The 21,336-nt window shown below is 51.3% G+C and overlaps 2 protein-coding genes across 11 annotated transcripts in view; one reads left to right on the plus strand and one right to left on the minus strand.

Moving 5' to 3' along the window:
* Positions 1-578: 578 nt before the first annotated feature.
* On the minus strand, positions 579-19,664 carry DHX38 (DEAH-box helicase 38). 2 transcript variants are annotated; one of them, XM_063797359.1, is made up of 27 exons: positions 19,415-19,664; positions 16,997-17,338; positions 16,468-16,655; positions 15,696-15,800; positions 14,685-14,832; positions 14,432-14,550; positions 14,197-14,273; positions 13,590-13,745; positions 12,881-13,042; positions 12,284-12,391; positions 11,865-11,977; positions 10,266-10,403; positions 9,689-9,875; positions 9,346-9,531; positions 8,852-8,992; positions 8,341-8,451; positions 8,130-8,246; positions 7,854-7,961; positions 7,364-7,476; positions 5,923-6,131; positions 5,672-5,826; positions 5,089-5,244; positions 4,864-4,998; positions 4,547-4,672; positions 3,963-4,058; positions 2,394-2,515; positions 579-1,073 (listed from the first exon to the last, which is right to left on the minus strand). In XM_063797359.1, the coding sequence occupies exons 2-27, from the start codon at positions 17,317-17,319 to the stop codon at positions 989-991; spliced, it is 3,684 nt and encodes a 1,227-aa protein (XP_063653429.1). In that variant the 5' UTR covers positions 17,320-17,338; positions 19,415-19,664; the 3' UTR covers positions 579-988. The 2 variants fall into 2 exon arrangements, with proteins under 2 accessions (XP_063653429.1, XP_009429494.1); XM_009431219.4 differs by lacking the exon at positions 19,415-19,664 and having other exon boundaries at positions 579-861; positions 957-1,073; positions 16,997-17,319.
* TXNL4B (thioredoxin like 4B) overlaps positions 15,275-21,336 on the plus strand; it is a 100,108-nt gene continuing 94,046 nt past the window's right edge. For 4 of the 9 annotated variants that reach the window (XR_008540062.2, XR_010152420.1, XM_009431224.5 and 1 more), the window contains exon 1: positions 19,811-20,098. The gene's annotated coding sequence lies outside the window, so the exon portion shown is untranslated. Of the gene's footprint in view, positions 15,686-16,875; positions 17,362-18,015; positions 19,273-19,774; positions 20,099-20,469; positions 20,492-21,336 lie in introns of those variants that run through there. The other 5 variants (XM_054669524.2, XM_511098.8, XM_063797375.1 and 2 more) reach the window with 5 other exon arrangements.

The following is a 21,336-nucleotide window of genomic DNA, read 5'->3' on the forward strand; positions in this document are numbered from 1 at the left end:
GCCTGGTATCAAGGTGCTTCCGAGCCCCAATCCTGTCTGTGACTCAACCCCAACACAGAACCTGCCAACCAGCACACCTGGCAGAAGCCCAGCCTGGAGGAATCACAACATACACACCATGGTTAGTGGAAAGGGCCAAACACCCAAAAAGCCACCTCAGCAGACTTAAGAGACTGCTTAAAAAGAGAAAAGACTGGTGATTCTGGTGTAAGGGTCACCTTTTACATGAAAATCAATAAGCAACATTTTACACTGTTTTTCAGTCAATGGACAACCCTTACCCTCTGCCATCCAGAGCAATCACATGGACCTCTTTCAAGCAGCCAGACCACCCCGGGGAAGGCTGGGGTGGACTCCTGCGTACTTCCCTCCCATGACCTGGCCATCAAGGCAGACCTGCCAGTGCCCCCCAGCCTCAGGAGCAGCTGGGCACCCTCAGAGCTTGGTCTGCCTTGTGCAGAAATAAGGGCAGAGTTCCAGGACGACCCATGCAAAGGAAGTCAGGGCAGGCTTCTGCACCCCCCACCTTTATTACATGATTTAAGAGGGTGAAGGAAAAAATCAGACATGCAGTCATGTTTTACAAATAATAAATTTATTTCCAAATCCTGAATTATAACCAAATTACAATTCCCTTTAGGTCTTTTTTGCTGCTTTACACAAGGATTAAAAAAGACAGCCACAGCCAAGTCACGCATACACCAAGTGTCCTGGGCCAGTTTTAGATGCGATGGGTCCAGCCACCTCCCGCTGCCCCGGCAGCACCTCGGATACTCTGCAGCCCCGCTCCCGCCATGCCGTGCTCCTGCATGGAAGAACTCCACCTCCTCTGCCAGAGAGTCTGGTCCAGCAGGAACTGCCCTGGGGGGCCGTGATATGCACAGATGAAAGTCCTCAGATGAAAGGGCTTTGTCCACAGCCTCAGGGCTCCCGCCAGAAGGCTCAGGACCCAATACCTGCTGCCATCCTCTCTGGGGACAGCCTCAGCTCACAGACCAAAGCGGGCTGGTGTGCGGCGAGGGGTCATGGGCTCCCCTTGCTCTTTCCGGCCTGGAGTGTAGATCTTCGTAGACCTGGAGACACAGCAGGAGAGATCAGGAAACACCGTGCCCTCACCCACAGCCGGGAGGGCAGGAGGATGCAGAGCCCCAGGACTTACTGTTCCTAACCCATGGTGGGGAGCTCTGGGCCGAGGGATCTCCTCCCCGGCACATTCTCACTCCTCTGCCGTCCCCATGTTCGACTGGCGATGTCATCAAGGAAGCTCACTCATTCCGATATGCTTTAGATCGGATTTTAACAACTCCTCCCACAGTCCCTAGGGGAGCTACAAAAGCAGCTTCCCTCCACCTCACGTGCGCCACTCCAACTGTGTAGCAGCCTGCCTTTGTCCCCAGTGCCTAGGAGCCAACTCTAAACCCTTGGAATTTCCCAAGTGACTGGAGTGTCTGCTATTCATGGGGGCCCCTCAGCCCTCGTTTGAGAGATTATGCTAATGAGGTGACTCTTGGTGAACCCCTTGAGTTTATCTAACAACATGACTCAAGGCAGGCTGGCCTCTCTGCCCCGGGGTTAGCACTGGTGCTCTGAGCCACGTGCTATCAGCCTCACCTCTGGGGAGGAGGGGGGACTGGAGGCTGAGCTCTACCACATGACAATGATTCAGTCATTCATGCCTAAGTAACGGAACCCCAATGATAAGAACTCTGGACACTGAAGTTCAGGTGAGCTTCCTGGCTAGCAATAACCTGTCATACTGTCATGCATCAGTGTGCCACGGGGGGACGTGGTCCTGAGGACAAACGAGGCTTCGCATTTGAGACCCTCCCAGACCTTGCTCTATGCATCTCTCCTTTTGGCTGGTTCTAATTTGCACCTTTTTATAATGGTAAGTACGGCACTCTCCGGAGTTCTGAAAGTCATTCTAGCAAATACTGAACCTGCAGGGGTCCATGGGACACCAGTGAGGATGGTGTCTACACCTGCAGCTGGTATCTGAAGTGAGGGTGGTCTCACGGAGGCCTGTGCCTGCGACCTGTCAAGTCTGGCCTAACTCCAGGGACCAGCACAGACGCAGAAGCCCAAGGCGCACTTCTCACCACTGCACTGGGGTTTCCAACCCCCTCGCTCATGAGTAAAGCTGTGAAACCCATCCTGCTACTCCAGGCTGCCTCATGCCCTGAATCCCTGCAGGTGTACTGTCGCTCCTTTAAAGCTGTCAGGAACTCCTCCCACACATCCATGTGACCACCAAATGCACAAGCAACTTCTGTCACCAGTTTGCCTTCACACATGCACCTTCCCATAAATCCTGACCGTGCATCAGGGCCTGGTCTCTGGCAGCCTCCTGGGATGGGTGCCACCCCAGCTAGAGCCCGAAGGCCGGAGCTCACCTGACACTGCCCAGGGGGCTGCGCTTCTCCTGCTCCTGCCGCCGGGCTCGCAGCTGCTCCTCAGCCAGCGCCATCTCCTCCTCCATGGCAGAGGCTTCCTCTTTGGCCCGACGACGGTTCTCCTATTGAAGAGGGACAGACCTGGCTGAGCCTACTGGGGACCACTAAGGAAGGAGGCGTCGTCGGCACCCAAGTCCCTGCCACAAACCAGGTGCTGCATCCACCAGGCCAGTGCTCCACATGGCTGCCTGCCCCAGTACCAAAGCCGCCTTCTCTTCTGCAGCTGAGGCCTGCTTTTTTCACTGACTCAAGACACTGGACAATCAGTCCTAACTCAGTCATCCCTCAGTCCAGGAAGTACTTAACATTTCCTTCTTTTTTGAAAAATCAAGTTCACAACTATGCTAGGAAGTACAGAAAAACAGGGAAGATGTGATTACCTGCTGGCTGGAAGAGACAGGCATAAGATGCAAGGGAGCCTGGTGTGGGGAGAATTATGCTACGAAAAGGGGTAAGCCAAAGCCCAGCACCATTTTGCAACCCTAAATATGGATCTAGGCAATGGCCATCAACAGACGCTAAAACCTCAAGATGGAGGAGCAGTGGAAACCTATCAGGGAAGAGGCAGGTTGCCACCACTGGGGCCCCTCATCCATCCTCCCATCAGCAAAGGTGGGGCCACCAGACCTCACACGCCTCCTGAAGGCATCTAAGAGGAGGTTCACAGTGCCACATGCAGGCATCTCTGCCACACGCAGCTCAGCCGGGATCTAATTGAGCGGTTGGACTCATCGCCAGCTTACAGCAAGTGCACGAAACACAGGCACAGGTTAAACACCACTGTGAGCAAGCAATGAGGCAAATACATCATATGGACTATTCGACAGGACAAATGACCTGGCTGCTCCAATAAATCAATGTCATGAAAAAAAGCGTGGGGTGGAGCCTGTTCTAGAATGAAACAGTTAACACACATAAGCAGTTGCAATGCCTGGATCCTAATTCAAGCAAATCGATCATAAGAAGTTATCTTTGAGATAAATGGAGAAATCCAAATGCGGACTGGAGACTTAGGTGACATTAAGTATTCATTTTTTTATGAGTGATAACGGCACAGAGGTTATATTTAAAATTTTAAGTCCTTTTAGTCAGAGACACATACTCAAGTATTTATGGATGAATAATATATGAGATAAGCTTTAAAATATTCCAGAAAAAAAAAAATGGATGTGTGTGGAGTGGGGTAGGAATAGTGAAATTGAACAAACGTTGACAATTATAGAGGCAAGGCAACGAATTCATGGTGGCCTGTTGTACTGTTTTTCCCACTTTCATGAATATTTGGACTTTTCAATAATGAGTTTTTTGGTTTTGTTTTTAAAGGCTCAGCCTACCAAACAACTGGAGTGGGTGTGGGGAATCAAGACAGACCCAGCCTGCTGGATCACAGCCTTTATGTTGGCAGAGAGAAGTAAGTGGGTTGGATGACCGCAAGTCTTCAATACCAAGCGGAGGGAACACCGACCCCACAGGCAAACAGCACCCCTGCGAAGAGCACAGAACCCTCACCTGCCGTGACTTGCCCGCCTGTTTCACGCTATAGAACATGGGGCCCAGCTCCGCCAGCCACTCCCCGTCCACAGCGGTCACACACTGCATATACTCCTGCGGGCAGAAGGGCAGGGAGGCGAGGGTCACAGGAGGGCCAATGTCCCTCCCAGAGTGGTTCCACAATTAGGAGCCACATGGGAAGGGCCAATCCCTGGCCCTGCAAGGCTGAAAAAAGGAAAGGAAAAACCCCAGATACTCCCATCCAAACTCCTCCACACTTGAGAAAATGCCCCCAGTATCTAAGAGAAAAGGCCCAACCCCTCCGAAAATCCTTCTAATGACACCAAGAGGGGTTGCTCATCCCAAGCAGCAAGTGGGGAACAATCGTGCCCATGCAGCTGAGGTCAATGCAGTCTAGAGGTCAACCCTGTGCAGAGCTTCCCCAAGTCCCCAAATGAAAACCAACCTCACATGCCCCGCAAAACAATGCATGTGGCCTCAAGGCTCCCAGGCTAAAAGCTCATGCCAGAAGGCAGTGAAGGGTTTCAAAGCCTGGCCAGACAGGGGGCCTGCATTATGCAAGTGCCTTGGAAAAGACTCACCTTGGTGGTCATGACCAACTCGTGATACACTATGTAATCTGGGGTGTAGCCCATTCCAAAAAGGGAGCTGGTGGGGTGCAAGTGGCAGGGCATCCCCGTGCGGATGTTCACGTACTCCCCGATGCCCTAGGGAGGAGACACAACAGGCAGCCACATCAGGAAAACAACACCCATTTGGGCAGCGACCCCATCCCTTAACACTCTTGACACAGACTTTGGCGGAAGCCAGATCTGCAGAACCACACCAGGACAAAGGAAGAACTTTGCCCTTATACAGGTATCAGGCTGGGAGGGGCTCACTGGGCTCCTGGGCTCACCTTGAGCTTGGCTGCTTGGTGGAAATAGGCAGCACAGATGCACTTCCTGACGATGTCCCAGTCAGTGCCACACGAGGCCAGGCTCATCCGCTGCTGCACCATGATGTCCTTGAGTTGAGCTCGCACCTCCCGGACCTAGGGCAGGAGACGGAGGCACCAGGAGGGAGCCCTCCTTTCCTCTCGACCCTCCCCTCATCCCAACATCCTGCTCATCCACCACTCTACCTTCCGCATGGCCTTAGCATGGATGAAATGATCGTTACACCAGATGGTGGAGTAATTATTGTTCTTCCACTGCAGGTAAACATTCAGGTAGGTCAAATGATCGCTCTCAGGAACAGCGAACTTCTCCCGGATTTGATCACTCTCCTCCTCTCGACCCTAGGAAGGGAAAAAGAACCTTCACTCTAAGTACAGGGGGGTCCAGGCCCACTGAGCACATCCCAGAGGTTCTAACACTACCACCTACCCACACATAGAACTTCAAACATGTCAATAGGTTGCCCTGACAATTTGAGAAAAATTAAAATAATTTTTAAAAAGGTCTACTGTAAAACATGAGGGCTCAAGAGCAACCATACTAGAAGATAAAAAATGCTCTTGCAAATTTCCAAAGCATTCCCTGAGAACCACTGGCCCAGCCCTTCCTTTCCCCTACCCCAACCTGCTTAACCGAGAACAGCAAAATCATTCTTCAGAAACTCTGATTCTGCCCTCTGTTCCATTTCAGTAATACAGAGAGAAGCCATTCCCCTCCCCAACACTTCCTCGAGCCCTCCGGGGAGAGGGGAGCCAGCCGCTGCCCCACCTTGGGCCTGTAGAAGATGGCTGGGACCGAGAGCATGGAAACGATGAGCAGGATCTCGGAGCTGCAGCCCATGTCACAGGACACGATGAGCATCTTGGACAGGGCAGGGTCCAGCGGGAACTCCACCATCAGCCGCCCGGTAGAGGTCAGACCACCTAGGAGAGATGAGCAAACCCGGATATTTGACGGGACAGTAGAGGAAAGAAGGAAGTCAAGCGCCAGCACCCATGAGGCTCCCGGGGCCGCCTCACCTGTGTTGTCCAGGGCCCCGAGGATCCAGAGCTGATACATAGAGTTGAGCATGTTGTCCTCTGGGGGCGGGTCCATGAAGTGGAACTGCAGCAGGTCCTGCACCCCGAGGGACTTGAGCAGCAGCACCACGTTGGCCAGGTTAGTCCTCTGGATCTCGGGCACCGTGGTGGTCAGGAGCTCATTCTTGTAGGCGCTCTGGGTGTAGAGCCTGCCGGGGAGAAGACCCCATCTTCTCACCACAAGGAAACCCCAAAGCAGCCAGTACAGATGAAATCCCACAGGGAGGGAGGAAATTCTCATTTCTTCTCCCCACCCACTACTTCAGTGAATCACTGACTTCCACCTATTCAAAACTCCAATCTGCCAATTTAGCCCTTCTTCTGGAGCCTCTTACATGTTTCATTTCTTTTTTTTTTAGGCAGAGTCTCACTCTGTTGCCCAACCTCTGCCTCCCAGATTCAAGCGATTCTCCTGCCTCAGCCTCCCGAGTAGCTGGGACTACAGGCATCCGCCACCACGCCCAGCTGATTTTTGTATTTTTAGTAGAGATGGGGTTCCACCATATTGGCCATGGTGGTCTCAAACTCCTGACCTTGTGATCGGCCCGCCTCGGCCTCCCAAAGTGCCGGGATTACAGGCGTGAGCCACCACACCCAGCCATCTGTTTCATTTCTAGAACCAATGGGCCTGGGACTAGAATCATGGCTGGGTTTTATTTTCTTGATATTTTTCTATATTCACTAACGCTCTATAGTGAATACATTAATTTTTTTTAATTGGAACAAAAAAGGGGAAGAGAGCCAGGCAGAGTGGCTCACACCTATAATGCCAACAGTTTGGGAGGCCAAGACAGAAGAATCGCTTGAAGCCAGGAGTTCACAATACCAGCCTGGGCAACATAGCAAGACCCCATCTCTACAAAATATGAACAAATTAGCCAGGTGTGGTGGTGCCTGCCTGCAATCTCAGCCCCTTGGGAGGCTGAGGTGGGAGGTTCACTTGAGTGCAGGAGATCAAGGCTGCAGTGAGCTGTGATTGCACCACCACACTCCAGCCTGGGGTGACAGAGCAAGACTCTGTCTCTAATTGGAAAAAAAGAAAGAAAGAAAGAAAGAAAACGGGGAAAGAGAACAATAGAAATAAAAAGAACCCATGGCATCATCTGTCCAGACCTACCCTCTGAAGGGAGGCAGGCTGTAATTACCTGCATGTGTACCTACATCCACGTAGGTTGGCCTCAGACCTCTGAAATCCCTGGAAAGCCACTCCTTCCTTCCACTCAGTAGCATAGGATGAAAGGACTAACAAGTGGCAGCCCTGCCAGCAGCTTCCAGCCTTGGGGACCAGCTCTAGAGCCAGCATCCTGCCCGCCCCCGCCCGGGCTCCACGCTCAGCAACCCCAGCGCTGCCCCAGAAAGCAGGCTAGCACAGGGCTCCTACCTGAAACACTGACCTGGGCCCGTCCTGCCGGCTCGCCCTGACCGCTGGTTGGCATTGGCCTGGCTAATGGGATAGATCTGCAGAGCATCCATGCCAATCCTGGGGTTGAAGACCTAGGAGGGGACGGCAAAGAGCTGACGAAGGACAGAGTGAGGGGAAAGTGGAAGTAGGCCTGAGACAAAGGCAAGCCCTGGTTGCTACACATGGCAGAGGAAGAGCCAGGAGGCTCTAGAAATGTTCTCATGAACACCTGAAGAAGTCTTCCCCACAAACACCAGCTCTCTGAGCTCTACTGTTAAATTATCTACCTCATCAAGTATTACAAGGGTTAAACAAACCAAGCACAGTGAGTCAATGTGAGCCTCCTACCACCACCACTTCCACGCGCTCCCCACATCCCAGGGCCAGGAGCGAGGCCCTGGCTTCCCACCCGGCAGCTAAGTTAGCTTCTGATGAAGACCCAGGCCTTGCCTCCCGTGTCTTCTCTTACCTTTAATTTGCAATAACCAGAATCGATAACAAACATGATGCCGTCAACAGTGAGAGACGTCTCGGCAATATTGGTGGCAACGATGCACTTCCGAACGCCATCTGGGGCCTAGAGCAGGACATACAGGGAGGGAAAAATGAGTCCCTCGAGACAGGAAAGGCTCCGCAAGGGGGAAAAACCTACCTCCTAGCCCACCCCCTGCCAGGACAGTCACATCCCCTCTCGCTTCCTTTAGAGAATTCCAAGAGCCACTCCTGGACATTCCTGCTGACACACCTTCTGGAAGATTTTGGCCTGGAGGTCAGAAGGCAGCTGAGAGTAGATGGGCAGCACAGCCAGGGCAGGCGCGTTCTCCAGTTCCTCCAGATGCTCCACAATCTGGTCTGAGGTCACCTGAGAGCCCAGGGAGGAGCTGTGAGACACTGGAACCCTAACCTCTCATATGCAAGACACACCCGCTCATCACAGTCGTGACCAAGGCACGCACCTCAATGTCCTCTTGGCCAGGCATGAAGATAAGGATGTCTCCAGGGGCCCCCGACAGGTGCACCTGCAAGGACTGCTTCACTGCAGCCTCCACGTAATCCTCCTGTGGGGTCTGCAACAGCAGTGGGGACACAGTCAGAGGGAGGTACTAGAAGCGCAGGCCAGGCATCTCCTGGGAGCCCAGTGGCCCAGGCACTGCTCTGGAATGGAGCCATGGACTTTGAGGGCCACCACACCTCCACATGGGCCTGACTGCGAGGCCTCTACAAGAGGGCACAGTGCCTCCCTGGGCCCTGTACTTCAGCCTCAAAGAAATGATGAAACAAAACCTCACCCAGAGCAGAGTCCTTTGTCCCCGAGTCCCAGAGCTGCAGGCTGCCCCATTTGCCCCATGGTCCCCAGGAAATCTTCTCCAACCCAGTCCCCTACCCACCCTCCACCCTCCAGCCGGCTTCGCATCAGAGAAGTGCGTGGCATGGAAGGGTCAGTTCGTAACATGGTGGCCTCAATACCTTGCTGAAGAGGATGTCAACAGGGAAGGTACGGCCAGGGATGTGGAAGATGGGGACATTCCCAAAAAAGGCAGCAAACTTCTCCGCATCCATCGTGGCTGATGTGACGATGAGCTTCAGGTCTGAACGCCGAGCCACTACCTGAGAGAAGAGGCGGCTCGGAGGCCCCCATGGTGGGGACCCTTGGCTCCTGTCCCCCAGTCCCATCAGCACCACCCCCGAGGAAACACAAGCCAAAGCTGCAAATGGGCCTATTCAATTCCTACCAATCCTGAAGACTGAAGCAATGGAGCCACTGCCCAGAAAACCCCAAGCCACCCTCAGCAAAGCAAGAACAGCATGAACTACAACCCGAGTCTGAACTGCAACCAGAGGCCTCAGGAACCTCTGGCCTACCAGAGACCCCCTCAGCCCACCTGGAGCACCCCACTAGCTACTGGTGGTGCACTGGTCAACACCCCATGTGCAGAGAGACCAAACCACACAGCCCTCACCTCCCGGAGCAGCCCAAAGAGCACGTCAGTGTTGAGGGAGCGCTCGTGGGCCTCGTCCATGATGATGGCACTGTAGTGATCCAGGTCGGCTTCCCGGAGGGACTCTCGGAGCAGGATCCCGTCAGTCATGTATTTGATCAAGGTGTTCTCTGAAGTGCAGTCTTCAAAGCGGATGGCATAGCCCACCTGGAGGTCAGAGAGATGGCTCAGATGCCCTGGCCACCGGCTCACCACCAGCACACCCCGTACTCGGGTCCGAGTCTTAGCAGATCACACCCTTTAGCAAAAATGGGTGGAAGCTACTAGGGAATAACTACATGGCTCAGCCCCCACGCCCACTCACCTCCTCGCCAAGGTTTCCCCCCATCTCTTCACTGACTCTCTTGGCCACTGACATGGCAGCTACACGCCGGGGCTGGGTACACCCAATCATCCCATAGTCCGTGTAACCATCTTCATGCAGGTACTGTGTCAGCTGAGTGGTCTTACCACTCCCCGTCTCCCCAACCACGATCACGATGCTGTTGTCTCTACAAGGACAAGCAGGCAAAGGGCTTATCAGCCGAAGTGGAAGGCCAATGCCCAGCCTCCAAGAAGACTCCGCTACCTCCTATCCCCATGACTAGCTATCCAGGGAGCATGCCGGTTTAGAAGGGAGAATTTCACTGGGACAACAGCCTCTTACTGAGATACCACCTGAAACATCTGGAATACGGTGAGGTTTAAACAGGTGAGCTAAAACAAAATGGTGCCATCCCGTTACTTTGTGCAGTGTACCCCAGGCATGAGGTCAGAGGAAAAAATTATTTCCCTTCTCCACTGGGTGCAATGCACAAAAGAAAAAGAGCTCCTGGGTAAACATGGGAGACCAAGGGCACCCCTGACTTGACACTAGATTCCTGGGCCCTGGGTGAAGTTACCTGATAATAGTGAGCAGCTCCTGCTGCACTGCAAAGATGGGCAGGTACTGCCTCTGCTCCTGGATGGACTTCTTCTTTGCAAATTCACTGCTGGCTTCGCTCTTTCTCTTCATGTGATCTGCAAACTTCTGCTCTGTCCTAGGAACACACAGCAGCCTAAACACCCTGCATGGTGCCCCATGCTGTCCTTCCTGATTGGGTTGCTGCCCTCCTTCCTACGCTCAGGAATGAGGACTTCGGCAAGAGTCTGAGACACCAAAGCAGCCAGGTAATCTGAGATGGTTCTCATCGACCTCAGGACTGAAACTGCTACTTGAGAATCCATCATCCACAACACACTCGACACCACAGGGTCCAACAGAGCTAGCTGAACACGGATCGGAGGATTTACAGATCACCATGTTAGCAAACCCTCTAACCAAAACTGAGTGAGCAGAAGAGGAGTGGAAATCAATCCCCAGGTCACTAACTTGTAGAAAATACCCTCGGGCAATTTCAGCACAACACCTAAAGGGCTAAAATAGCCACACAGGCCTTGTGAGGAGGTAAGGGTGCAGAGCACGGGACATGGGTCAAACTTCCTCCCTCCTCTTGGCAGGACAGCAGGAAAGCATAGTCTGTACGGTTTTGTTTTCAAAGAACTGTGAAAACAGCCCCACTAAACAGTAACCTGCAACCTCAACTGAAAGCTCTCAATGTCTGACACATGTACACACCCGAGATGCAGAGCACTGTCACTTTCTCAAGGCTGCCCGGCAAAAAGACACCAGTTCAGTGCTCCACACTGTCCACACACCCCTCCCCAACCCCTTCCCCAGAGACTTCCTGTCTGATGTGCCGCCCCATGCTCTGCTGAGCTTCCTATTTCTAATTTCACCCAGTCCCTCCTGGTCACCCAATAACTAATACCTAAGGAATTAAGTTAACTAGAGATGAATAAGGGCTGATCAATAGTACCAACTTCTCGTATGGACATTTCACACAGGAGTGGAGAGAATTATTAACTCAGATGACCATTCAGTAGAACATAAGGGCATTCGAAGGATGAGGATCTTGAGGGACAGATAAGTCCAGCCACCTGCTCAATGCAGGAATCCCAACTCAGCATCTGCTTAGATGCCTCTATGAACAGAGAAGTCACTGGCCAATAAGATAACCCTTTCTATTTTGGAACCTCTTTTAAAAATAGTTCTTATAGTGAACTGAAATCTAAGGGACTAAAACCCAGCTGCCCATGCTGAACACCTGGGAGGTACTTCAGCAGAGTGGCTCTGATGTGAGACGGCCTGGGTCTGATCCTAACTCCCTCATTGACGAGCTGGGTGACCTCAGACAAGTTACTTAACCTCCCTGGGCCTCCTTCCTCTCACAACACCAGCACCAGAGGAAGCAGTGTGAGGGAGCAGGAATCACATATAGGAAAAGTGGAGGACAGTGAAGAGACCAGGAGGAAGGGACCAGAGAGAGTGGAAGATGCAGAGAGGTATCCTAAGAGTCTCCCACTCAGGAGCCACAAAGTCGATGGGTTCTGCCGCAACTGCCCACATGGGCCCCCATCTTTGGAGCAAGGCTGATCTGCTGCTGGCAGAGGCTGCCCACCTGTAGTCCACCTTCCCATCCTCCGTCACAGCTTTATCTGGCTCTTCCTCCTTCTTGACGCCCATTATATCTCCCAGTTTGGTCCCCGCCAGTTCCCAGTGTTTGTGCTGAGCCTGAAAAGGAAAAAGGTCAGTCTGCTCCATCCTGCCACATGACTGCGAGCAATGGAAAATCAATCCCACGGGAGAGCAGGCTTCACCCCGCAGGTGGTAAACTCCCCCAGAGTGCTAGTGGCACTGAGCCACATTCCAATCCTCAAGCCTCCAGCTCTCCCAACACCAGGCCCCGCAGCTGTAGGGACTAAGGACTTGATAGAGGGGACTCCTAACTTCTATCTGTGGGCCTAGTAAGACTTATGAAGAGAAGAAAAAAGAAAAAAATACACATAAACTTCCCAGCCACGAAACCAAGAAACCAACCTTCTTGCGCTCCTTCTGCTCCCTGTGCTTCCGCACTGTCTGGCTGCCTTTCCGAGCAATGATGGCCAGGTCAGAAGTGGCATCCTTCACTGGAATCACCGGCTCCGGCTGCAGCAGTGGGGAGAAAGAGCGATGCCCGTTAAAATCAGCAAGAAGGCCATGTTCATAAGATCCCTACTTGTGAAAGGGACTGCTACCCTCTCATGGTACAGGGCTATTTTCTCCCTTCTCTTCTTTCTGTCTCCACATCAGGCCTTTTTTTTTTTGTGAGACAGAGTCTTGCTCTGTCGCCCAGACTGGAGTGCAGTGGTGTGATCTCTGCTCACTGCAGGTTCTGCCTCCCAGGTTCAAGCAACTCTCCTGCCTCAGCCTCCCGAGTAGCTGAAACTACAGGTGCCTGCCACCACACCCAGCTAATTTTTGTACTTTTGAGACGGGGTTTCACTATGTTGCCCAGGCAGGCCTTGAACTCCTGGTATCCAATGATCCACCCTCCTCAGCCTCCCAAAGTGCCGGGATGACAGGCATGAGCCACTGCACCTGGCCCACATCAGGTCTCTCTGAGCTGTCTTGTCCCTGGCCACAGAGGAGCCTCACCTGCTTGGTGAAGACAATGCGCCCATCCAGAAAGGGAGGCACCAGATTGTGCACCATCAGATGCACCTTGGCCGCGTTGTCCTCTTCAAAGTCCTCATCCACCTCCAGCCGATGGACCACCCCACTGGTGAGCATGCGGTTTGTCTCCCAGCGCTCGTTATCCTGTGAGGACACAATGGGAGCCACACTCAAATTGCCACCCCAAAGGTCGTCCTGAAAGGTTATGAGGTAAGTCCACACATCAAGTCCTGACAGAAGGCCACTGGTAGCTGCAAAGATGTCACAGGCCTCTACCCACAGCTCCAAAGACAGAAGAGGTGCTGATCCCAAATCACCTGCAGGACTTTGTTCCAAGCAGCAGCACCTTTCATCTAAATCAGAACCTCTAGAGGGACACACAAATGGTAAGGGTCCCTAGCCCACATCAGAGACACAAAGAACACAGACCACAGAGGCAGGTCCCAATGCACCTGTTCCCATCAACAGTACTTCCCCCAAGGAAGTACTGCAAAAGAGAGAAGTACGAGCCGGGGCTTTCCTTAAGCTACTAAAAGGCTCATCACCCACTCCTCTTCCACCTCCAGAGGATCTGGGCTTCTCGGCAATCAGGGGACAAGCTGTGCTGCCCTCACTTGGGGATAACCTGCTGCTTCCCCACGTGCTCTACCTCCAGCTCTGAATCTGCTCCAACTTCTGCAGGCAGCCTCACCTCATTGATCTGTCTCCGCTGAGCTGAAATGCGCTTCTGCTTCTGTTTATGCAGGTGCTGCTCCCGCCTCCTCACGTAGTCCTCGGAGGAGTAGGCCAGCGGGTTGTGGAACTCGTCATAGCCCTCGTCCATCATATACCAATCCCGATCAGCTTGCTGCAGGGCAGGAGGCAAAGCAAGGGAGTGAGGGACAGATCAAGTTTATGCACGAGACATGGCCAACAGAGGAAGGGACGCTTGGTAGGAAGTCACTACTGCAGTGGAGCTACCCTTGTGAGGGGTGCAGGAGAGGCCTCCCTGCAGGCACATGCCATCTGGAGGAGAACCACAGTGGGCGACTACACAGGACTGGAGGGCAGCCCATCACGATAGCACTTCTTAGATTTACCACATGGTGGCACCAACACATAACAGAACAGTTAGGTCAGCCTACTGCAGTGAGTGACAGGGTTCACCGTGCCGTCTATGCCTCTGCAAAGAGACTCCAGGGCATTGGGTCTGAACAGGGCTCAGGTGTACCCTCATCAAAGCCCAGTCCTGCTAGAGGGTCACCCATCTACGGACGGCCACCAGCCTCGATCAGCCCCTCAGAGGTATAAAGCTTTACCCTCTGGTCATCTTCCCACTGCTGCCGCTCCTCCTCCGTGTCAAATGAAATTCCTTCTTCGCCCTCCTCGCGTCTTCCTGGAGGAGCACAGGGAGCAGGTCAGTCCATGCCCTGGCCTGTCCCCAGCGGCCCCAGACAGATCTGCAGGGCCATGCAGCTCCAGAAGGGCAGCCCCTGCTCATCCTCGCTAGGGCAAGCAAGCCTGCTCTTCTGCCTCCTGCCCCACAGGCCTCACCTCGGCCCCTGGACAGACGCGGGGTGGACCCCAAGTGTCTTCTGTCATCGGCCCATTCGTTATATTTGTAGGAGGGAGTTGGCAGAGGCGTGTCATCCGAGTACTTGCCCCTCACAGACCTGGGAACAGCAGCACCAGCATCACAAAACTGTCACTGAGCTAAGCCACGTCCTCCTGGCCGCCATCTGCTCTCCCTGCCGAGGCTCCTTACCGCCCACCCAGCGAAACTGGGCTGCTCTGCCCAGAACATCACCTGTCTCGATCTCGAGTGGACAGCCGATGGCTCCGCTCAGAATCCCGATAGGAAGGCGTCGGGGAGGGCGATTCCCACTGTGAGCGCCTTGAGGAGCCATGGCCACTGTCCTCTTCCTCCCAGGTAGACCTTGAAGGGGTGGCTGCATCTGGGCCACAAAAGACACATCCACAGGAAACATCTCACTTAACCATGACATGGTCTAGAACCAGTTGCCAAAAGTCAATTCCCCAAATTTACTCCTTTTACTATTTCTAAACCTTGCACGTATCTATAACGGTTAAGATCGGTTTTGACAGTTTTTAAAGATATCTCAATTTTTAATGGTCCAGGATATATTTTTCCTTTTTTTCTTTTTTTGAGACAAAGTCTTGCTCTGTCGCCCAGGCTGGAGTACAGTGGTGTGATCTTGGCTCACTGCAACCTCCGCCTCCCGGGTACAAGTGATTCTCCTGCCTCAGCCTCCCGAATAGCTGGGATTATAGGTACCCACCACCACCCCAGGCTAATTTTTGTATTTTTAGTAGGGATGGGGTTTCACCATGTTGGCCAGGCTGGTCTCGAACTCCTGACCTCAAGTAATCTGCCTGCCTCAGCCTCCCAAAGTACTGGGATTACAGGTATGAGCCACTGCACCTAGCCAATGGTCCAGTTTTCATTCTGTGTTTATGACAACATTTTAAGGGATATTTACTTTATCTCTACAAACACACCCTTCTTGGATATAAGTAGTTCTTTTTAATAAACACTTCTTCTACCTCCAGCTCCCTATTCTTTCCTACCATTTGGAAAACTGGCCATTCAGCAAACCAGCCTCTCACCTTACAGGAACCATATCCACCCCAAGTGCAGAGCTGTGCCCACCTGACTCAGAACCAACTATCCCAAGATGTTCATGGTAGAATCGGGAATTCTGACTCAATGCCTCAGCAATCTCACTGAAGACGAGAGTCACTCACTCTGCCTTTTATACACTTGAATCCTCACAAGCCACCAAAACAGTGAGTCTACCTTTAGGTCGATGTCGTGGGCTCTCGGGTTCATTTCTTCTGCTGCTACGCTCTGACCCTCCATCTCGCTCCGATCTGCTGCTGTGCCTACTTCTATCCCGCTCATCTGTGAAGAGTCACACGAAGCTTAAAAACATGCATCCCATCCTAAGGTATACACATCTTCAACCTAGAGAAAGGACAGGCTGCCCACTCACTCACAGGTGCAACCTGCACTGCTCGAATGTGATCCGTGGACTCCTGAAACTCACCTATGCCCATTCTCCCAAGGGGGAAAAATAGTTACTGCCTAGAAAGTTTCAAACCCACAGTAACAGTTATTTTCCAGCAAGAATTCAAAAAACACTAGTGCGAGTTTACAGTGAATCATTTTTTTTAATAGTTACAATTCTATCAGCTATAAAACTTAATACTGAGCAAGGACAGCATTGGATTTTTTTGTCTAGCTTTGTTCCATAGCACTGTCCTTTCTCTATCACCAATACTATTAGAAACGCTGGTCTCTTATACATATTTACCCATTATCTCCTTTATCATCAATTTTCATAATAAAACGAAGACCACACACTCAAGGAGAGCAGCTATGTTACAGGCAACAGCTCTTTTCTTAAACTAGTATTCCCAATCCCAGCAGGGTCAAAACCACTCAGGCGGACATCATGCAAATAGGACTCCCTAACAAATGGGTGTTGCAAAAACTCCTGCAACAAGAAAAAGGCTGACACATTTATTCGAATGCTAATGGACAACAGGAACTGTGCTGGACAGTTTACCTCTGTCCCTCTTGCGGTCATAGTCTCGATCCCGCGATTTCTCCTTCTTCCAATCCTTTTCTTCTTTGGACGAGGCATAGACACCATGTTCCCGCCGCTCCCGCTCTCTCTGCCGACTGCGTTCCCAAAACTCTTCGCTCACACCACCCGGATGGGATGGAGTCTCTACCCGAGCAGACCGATAATGTCTGAAACAGGGAAAGCAACTGGTAAAGGCCCCTCCATAGGAGAAAAACTCTGCCCTAAAACCTTTGGCTGTCCAAACAAGTGATCTGTCCTTTTCCACTTTCTCTCCCTGGGACGCAGGCTCACATATGGCAACAACCCAAGGCATTTCTAACCTCTACCATCTAGTCTTTATTCACCTTTGTTTTTCCCCACAAATTCCTACCTACCTTCAGTATTACAGAATCATAATAAAATCATAAAGCTCTAAATCTCCAACAGGAAAACTGAGAGATAAACATGAGCTGTTATTTTCCAGCCTCCGTTCGCTTCCCTCTGGGCTAACCCATACTAAGGCCTTTACCTGTCTTTCCGGATATTTCGGCCAGCCTGGTCACCGCCCTCTTCCTCAGCATCCTTCTGGTCATCCTTGCTCTCTTCCCAGTCCTTGTAGGAGGAGACTTTGGACTTCTTCTTGTCCTCCCCGTCGTCCTTCTCCTCTCGCTCTCTCCGTTTCAGGGAAGCCAGCAAGTCCAGTCCCAGTAATGAAGGGCGGGGAGCAGGAGCCTTGAAGACATGCTGCTCGCTGGCCGCACTTTTGGACTTGCAAATAAGACCGCCAACCTGACAGTCCAGATCAGTGCCTTCCAATCGATGGATCGAGGCATCCTCACTGGTGTCCCCCATCACAGGATCTGGGATTTCTCTGGAAGGAAGGCAAACCATTTGGTACTGGAGAAGGCTCAGCTCTACTATATCCCAGAATAAATGCAGTTATGGTTATATGTAGGTGATTAACCTTCCCCATCTCCCCTTAAGACCAGGACTACTTTTGCTCCCTCTCTCCAAGACCTTTCCATCAAGTCACTGCCAATCTCCAAAGATTCTCCTATTCCAACCCCCAATAAACACCAAAATAGATACACACACACACACACCCCATACATTCCTCCCCAGCCCCCACAAAGATCCAAGAGGCAATAAAAGGTCTCACTAAGGGACACTTTCTAGAGCCTGATGTCAGCAGCTGTAACAGGGATGTAGGAAAAACACCACTAAATTTGAATCAGAAACCTCAGTTAGAAACCAGGCTCTTGACACTTTCTACCTGTATGATGGTAAGCAAATAACTTAATCTTTGTTTAGCCATAATTTCGTATCTATTAAATGGAAAAAATTTTTACCTTATCTAATCCATGAAGCTATTGTGAGAATCAAACAAAAAGTGTATGTGAAACCATAAAGAGTAGCTCTTTATGTAACCATAACAGTTAACATAAATGTAACTGCTACATTATATTATTCGCTATCCTCCTATATACTGTTGGTCCCTCACCCATTTTTTTTACATGAGTTCTACCTCTTCCTCTCTTTAAACAACAGGTACAGCAGCACAGAGATGGGGCAGAAGGCTACCGTCCATGTTCTCCATACTTTAGTGGCTTTTCTTGGCCTAGCTGCGTTTTACAGAAAACAATTTACTCACAGCAGCCAAAATCAGTTTAATAACAATCCATGTTCACCAAAAATATTTATGAGAAACACCAGGTTAGGAAAAGGTGTTACTGAGAAGTATTTAAGTGGCTACAAGACTTCTGGCACTCAAGTTGGAACAAGCTCCTCTTTACCTCTCACTACACATCTGCCACTCATCAACATATACCAGTTCTGGATGCTTGGATAATTCCTCTCATTCCAACAAGTTAGCAAAGCAAAGGAGATGCCACCAGAATCCAGAATTGTTTACCAAACTCTAATTAAATGCACAGCTCTACAGAGTATTGCCAAACAGACTGGACACATAATATTAATGCAGAAACAAGAGTTACATTTTGAAAATGCCATCAGGCAGAACAGAAAAAAAGAAAGCTGCATATTGGTGACATCTGTGCGCATGTGAGGAAATCCACACAAGAAGGTAAAGATATACAGGCTCTACTCAATAGTTGTGTAAACTAGGAAAGGTACCCTGGACTGCCATTCTACGCAGTTGAGAGAACACTGGATGTGTTGTTGACTGCTGTAGCTCAATGTCTAGCAAAATAAGCGTTTGATAAATTAAAAAATGAATTAATTTAAACTTATTAAAGGAGGACAGGAACCCAAACATTTCTGGAGACAGCAAGGGAAGATTCCAGCAACACAGGACAAGGAGACAGCCAGAGAGAACTTCATTAGCTGCTGAGACGAACAAATAAGGAGCTAAAGAGCAAGATTCTTGAAAAGGATTAATGGCAAAGAAACTACAAGGCGTACGAGAAAGCCAGGGAAGAAAGAACCTGGATTCATTCATTCAACAATTATTCACTGAGGGTGTCCCTGAGCCAATTGCTGTTCTCGGCGATAGCAACAGAGAACAAGACAAAAATCCCCGCCCACCTGGAGCTGACATTCTAGTAGAAGAGATCGCCCACCAGATTGCCTGGTATAAATAACACTGTGAGAGAGCAGAGGAAGACACAAGGAGTCCTACTCGGGCTCGGTGACAGTCTGGGGTGGGTTAAAGCGGAGGCCTGGGAGAGGGAGCAAGGCCACTCCAGGCAGCATCCCTGGATCTCAGCGAGGCCGCTCCAGGCAGCAGGATTTGACCAGAGCAAGGAGGAAGGCCAAGGCGGCCAGGACGGATGCAGCATCCCTGAGGTGAGTAAGGCAAGGTGGGTGACAGGGACGACAGAGGAACTCCCGAAACTGGGGCCCGGACCTGAGCAGGGGACCAATATCCGCCGCCTGGAGCCGCCATGATTACAGAAGGGCAGGCCAGGAAGGAAGAAGGGACTCTCACCTCACCAAGCGCGACTCTTGGGACCCTTCTGTCCCGGATTCTGGGGCGCCGGCGCTGCCACCCCTCGCTCAGACAGGCTCAAGGAGCCAAAATCCACACCTTGAAAGCGGCCATTATTGTCCCTTAATACCTTGCGCGCCCCCTCTATCCGCCCAAAGCTACCATAGAGAGCAGCCTGGAACACGCCGATTCCTGGATCCAAGTGTGGAACGGTACGCCAACAGGCTCTCAAGGCCTCCTCTGGGGCTCTGATCAGACACTTCCGAGTCTCCTTGTGACCAATCACTCTTAGCCTAAGAGACTACATCCCGCCTCTAGTCTGGGGGCAGGAAAAGGAGGGGAAAAAGGTCGACCATCTTTAATACGGGCGGAGGTGACGCCTAGCTTCCGGTCAGAGCCGAGCAAGGTGGGCGGTGACTAGAAGCTCTTCCGTTTATTGGGTTGTTGAGCGGGGGCCGACCGACGGCCAGGAGTTTCTTTTCTGCGCTTGTGCGTTTTCTGTTCGGTTTCCTTCCCGCTAGCGGGGCCACGAGGGTTGCTAGGCAACAGCCCCTGGGTGACTTGGTCTTAGGGTCCTGTCCGGCTTGTGGCTGATGAAAGGAGCTGTCCGCGCCCGGGCTCTTCCGAGAAGTGGTTGCTGACAGCCACAAAGTGAAAGGGAGAGAGGCGGCGTGGACGAGTAAGGTAAGTGCTGGGGTCCCTTAGCGCTTGTGGGCCAGGAGCAGCGCAACACAGGTGACTTTAAATATGTATATCGGATATTTTGGAAAATGGAGATGCGCGCCCGGCTGTAAATAAAAATCACCCATGCGTTCACACGCAGAGATGACCACTGATTTCCAGTTGTTTTTCTGGAATACATTGTAGTAAGGTTCTGTACAAAAGTGAGTTCAAGCTTTTTTTCTTTTTTGGTGTTTCTGCAGTTGTGGCGCGCGCCTGAGGTTCCAGCTACTCGGGAGGCTGAGGCGGGAGGATTGCTTGAGCCTGGGGAGTTGAGACCAGCCTGGGCAACATAGCGAAACCCCGCCTCAGAAAAAGAGAGGGAGAGAGGAAAGCAGTGGAGTTATTGGTCAAAGAGTATGTCAGTTTTCTTTCCAGAAAGGTTTTGTGTCTGCATTCCAGCAGGAACTCCCTGTGCCTGCCCCTACCACTATCTTGTTTAATTTTTGCCAATTCAGTGACTTTGTAAACATATCTTTTAATTTGCTTTTCTTTGCTTACTAGTAAAGCTTAACTTTTTAGTTTATTTACTGTCCATTTGTACCTCTTCTTTTGGGAATTCTCTGTGGGTATCATTTACTATGGACATTTTCTTAGATGTGGTCTCAGTTTTCCTCTCCTGCTTCCAACATTGGTCCAGTTGCACACCTAGCCTCACCACTAACAACTTTGTTCTCCCCTTACTTTCTCCTTTCGATCAGTAACACAGAGGAATTGCTGTTTGTTTGAATTCTAGTGGGCCAGATCCGTCTTCTCTTTGACCTTCCCTTTCATTGGTAATTTGTTCTGCTGCTCACATCTGATGACGTCCCTTTGGGCCATCAATGTCCCTGTTTAAAGTATGACCTATAGCTGGAACAATCTTATTTCCTATGTGAATTTTAGTTAAATAATTCCTTTTTTTTTTTTTGGAGACGGAGCTTCGCTCTTGTTGCCTTGCCCAGGCTGGAGTGCAGTGGAGCGATCCTAGCTCACTGCAACCTCCGCCTCCAGGGTTCAAGCAATTCTCCTGCCTCAGCCTCCTGAGTAGCTTGGATTACAGGTGGCACCTGCCACCACGCCCGGCTAATTTTTTGTATTTTTAGTAGAGACGGGGTTTCACCATGTTGGCCAGGCTGGACTCGAATTCCTGGCCATAGGTGATCCACCCTCCTTGGCCTCCCAAAGTGCTGGGATTACAGGGGTGAGCCTGGCCTAATTCG

Source organism: Pan troglodytes, chromosome 18 (genome assembly GCF_028858775.2).
Source record: "Pan troglodytes isolate AG18354 chromosome 18, NHGRI_mPanTro3-v2.0_pri, whole genome shotgun sequence".
NCBI classification, from domain to species: domain Eukaryota; kingdom Metazoa; phylum Chordata; class Mammalia; order Primates; family Hominidae; genus Pan; species Pan troglodytes.